Raw genomic sequence first — 3443 nt, 5'->3', positions numbered from 1 at the left:
CGGAATTAAATACAAAAGGCACAATGCCGACTGAAGTACAAGAAGACTGACTCTTTCTATTGTGTATGATTTGAACCAATCCAGTGAAACTAGTTATAGGTTCCGATGGTTCGCTTCCGGTTTACTGTATCCCTCTGACCTTCTTATTGACGATGAAACACAGAAATTGCATCGGAATTAACCCTGCTGTTCTGTTCACTTTTACTTGACATATATACTGTTCGGGTCAATATGACCCGACATATCAAAATGCTTTAGAAACATAAATTTTGGTACAGTTTTAGCTATCGACATTGTTGTTCTATTCCAGTACCTTGTTAGTAATAATAATAATAATAATAATAATAATAATAATGGTAATAATAATAATAATAACAATGCATACAACTTTATTGAGGGATATTTTTCATTTAAATATGCACATAAATTTGAAACAACAGACAGTTTCCATTACAGGCATTCAACTTAGAAAGCACTACAGTTTTTCCATACTTCTATTCTTATTGTTGACAGTTTAGACGTAAGTATTGACATTTTCTAACAACAGACAGTTGTCATTACAGATATTCATCTTAGAGCACACTACAGTACAGAACACACTACAGTTTTTTTATTACATTCCAACATAGAAAGCACTACAACTTTAGAATCCTCTCTTCTTACTGATTGTAGTTTAGGCACAAGTATTCACATAAATTTGAAACAACAGAATTTTCAATACAATCATCTTATAAAATACTACAGTTCTTTTCTTACTGCTTGCACTGTGGACACAAGTAGGTTACATGTTTCTTGCAAATATGTTTACTACATTTTCCACACACCATGTTTGTTTTATTGTCATTACTTGATGGACAGAACTTACAGCGTGCACGTTTTGTAGATTTTCTTGTTGTTACCGATTCTGACACACCACCCACATCATTCGGGTTTTGGATGCTTGTGACCATTCTCAAAGAATCTTCTGTTCTTGGGAAATGCGTTCTTGATGCAATATGTTCTTTTATCAGTGACTTTCCAAGTTCCTCCAAGAATATTCTCCTTCTAGTCAATTTGCTTGCATTCCAATTAGGGTCAACCGAAATCCACAAAACGTATGCATTATAAGCAGAAACATCAAGAATATTGTAGAAAACTATCATTGGCCACCTATTACTTTTTCGTTTGCATGTATATGTACCTAATAACTGATCAAGCGTGTCTACAGCACCTTTGGTTGAATTATAGTCCAAAATCATTTTTGGCTTCTTATCAGCCCTGTCACTGATTTCCGCATCATGGTGGAGAGTGCTCATAAGTACAACATTCTTGTGTCTCTTAGGAATATAATTAACCACAGTAGTGTCATTTGTGAAGTAAAATGAAGAGCTGTGTACCTCCTTGTTGGTCATTTTGTGTGGAAGCTCCGGCTTATTTTTCCGTATAGTTCCCAACATAGTCAATTTCCTTTTCAGAAGCAGCTGCCCCAAATTGTACGACGTAAAAAAGTTGTCACACGTGATATTCTGACCACGTAACTCAGAAGTGAGATCAGATACCACCCTCATTCCCTGATTTCTTTCTGGTGCCGCTCCACTCACCTTTCCTGTATAAATTTGGGCTTTCAGTACGTATGAAGTTTTGCTGTCACACATGGTCCATATTTTGATCCCATATTTTGCCGGTTTACTTGGGATATACTGCTTGAATGGACAGCGACCTCTAAATGCTACTAACTGCTCGTCAACAGTAACATTTTCTCCTGGATTATACAGTTTAGGAAGGACCTCTACCCACTTCTCCCAAATACTACGAATTGCGGCAAGTTTGTCAGTACGTCGTCTTTCCTCTCTAGTAGATTTCTTGTCAAATCGCAGGACACGTGATATCTTACAGAATGTTTCATGAGACATGGTTGCTCGAAATATGTTTCGCCCAGTATCTTTATCCCACAAACTTTTTGTAGACTCCCCATGAGATCGATATACACCCGCTAGGAGTAAGAGTCCTAAGTATGCATGGAAAACAGAACCATCAATATCTGTCCACTGTTCACCATAAACTCGCTGCCCTTCAATATTTGTCATCTCTATTATTTCATTTTGAAGCGCTGTGTGAAATACTGCTTCAAATGAACATTTTACATCAGATATTCTGCTGACTGCATACCTGGTAACTCCTGGGGTACTCTTGATGATGTTCGAAGCTGGTAGGCGACCATGTTGTGCTGGTGGATGCAACTGCCATTCTATATTCCCATTTTTAGAAAGAAAAGTCTCTACACTATTTTGTATGGGCTGTGGACTGTCGTAACTGTCATCGGAACACTCGCTTTCAGATGCATTGCTGATGTGATCTTCAAACTCAGAAAGTGATCCTTCATCTGGTGAGGCATTTACTATTTCTTCCAACTCACGATCATTCAATGGTCTCATCGCCATGGTGTCACAAGTCAAACTGGGCAGAAACAAAGCATTCCAATTATTGAGAACTGCCAATTATTATTTCCTGGGGAAAGCAACAAACAAGCCCATTGTTGTGAACGCATGGAGCTTTAGGTGATTGTTGAGAGTAAGTTGGAATGATGCAGTCACTATTCCCACACAACACAACAAAAATAATTTTCGCCATTTCCAGATTTTAGAAATAAATACGAGTTACACTAAACATATTTGTGTCGGGTCATTATGACCCGAACATTACATATGCAACTATTACAGTTGAAGCCCAAACTTCTTAAACTTTTTTAAAACCTTTTAAAACACATGCTGCTCATCCATTTTCAGACAAAGTCACAAAGTTTCATAAATATATATTGGTATTTACATAATGTAAAATAACGTTCATATTCGTTTCGGGTCATATAGACCCGAACAGAACAGCAGGGTTAAATACAAAAGGATATTGCCGACCCAAGTACAAGAAGACTGGCTCTTCTTACTGTCTATGTTTTGAACCATTCCTGTGAAACTAGTTATAGATTGCTATGCTTCACTTCAGGTTTACTGTATCCCTCTGAGCTCCTTATTGACGATGAAACACAGAAAATGCATCGGAATTAAATACAAAAGGCACAATGCCAACTTAAGTACAAGAAGACTGACGATTCTTACTGTCTATGCTTTGAACCATTCCAGTGACACTAATTGTAGATTCCGATGCTTCACTTCAGGTTTACTGTATCCCTCTGACCTTCTCATTGACGGTCAAACACAGAAATTTCATCGCAATTAAATACAAAAGGCACAATGCCGACTCAAGTACAAGAAGACTGACTCTTCTTACTGTCTATGTTTTGAACCATTCCTGTGACACTAGTTATAGATTCCGTTGCTTCACTTCAGGTTTACTGTATCTCTCTGATCTTCTTATTGACGATGAAACACAGAAATTGCATCGGAATTAAATACAAAAGGCACAATGCCGACTCAAGTACAAGAAGTCTGGCTCTTCTTACTGTCTAT

At 37.5% G+C, this 3443-nt stretch overlaps 1 protein-coding gene across 1 annotated transcript; it reads right to left on the bottom strand.

Moving 5' to 3' along the window:
- Positions 1–201: 201 nt before the first annotated feature.
- On the bottom strand, positions 202–2414 carry LOC124717199 (piggyBac transposable element-derived protein 4-like). Its single transcript, XM_047243977.1, has 3 exons — positions 1777–2414; positions 757–1623; positions 202–313 (listed from the first exon to the last, which is right to left on the bottom strand). The coding sequence occupies exons 1-3, from the start codon at positions 2412–2414 to the stop codon at positions 202–204; spliced, it is 1617 nt and encodes a 538-aa protein (XP_047099933.1).
- Between the last annotated feature and the right edge of the window lie 1029 nt (positions 2415–3443).

The sequence above is a fragment of the Schistocerca piceifrons genome, chromosome 9 (genome assembly GCF_021461385.2).
Source record: "Schistocerca piceifrons isolate TAMUIC-IGC-003096 chromosome 9, iqSchPice1.1, whole genome shotgun sequence".
NCBI lineage: Eukaryota > Metazoa > Arthropoda > Insecta > Orthoptera > Acrididae > Schistocerca > Schistocerca piceifrons.
The sequence above is the reverse complement of the archived record's forward strand: the minus strand, read 5'-3'. Positions and strand labels throughout refer to the sequence as shown.

Bases quoted from the DNA above. Each gene is read 5' to 3' on its own strand.
- LOC124717199 (XM_047243977.1), bottom strand. From the start codon at position 2,414: ATGAGACCATTGAATGATCGTGAGTTGGAAGAAATAGTAAATGCCTCA. The intron at 1,624-1,776 runs GTGGGTAGAGGT...CATGTGTGACAG, and splicing joins ATTCGTAGTATTTGGGAGAA to CAAAACTTCATACGTACTGA. The intron at 314-756 runs GTAAGAAAAGAA...ATTACTAACAAG, and splicing joins TTGTGTCCACAGTGCAAGCA to GTACTGGAATAGAACAACAA.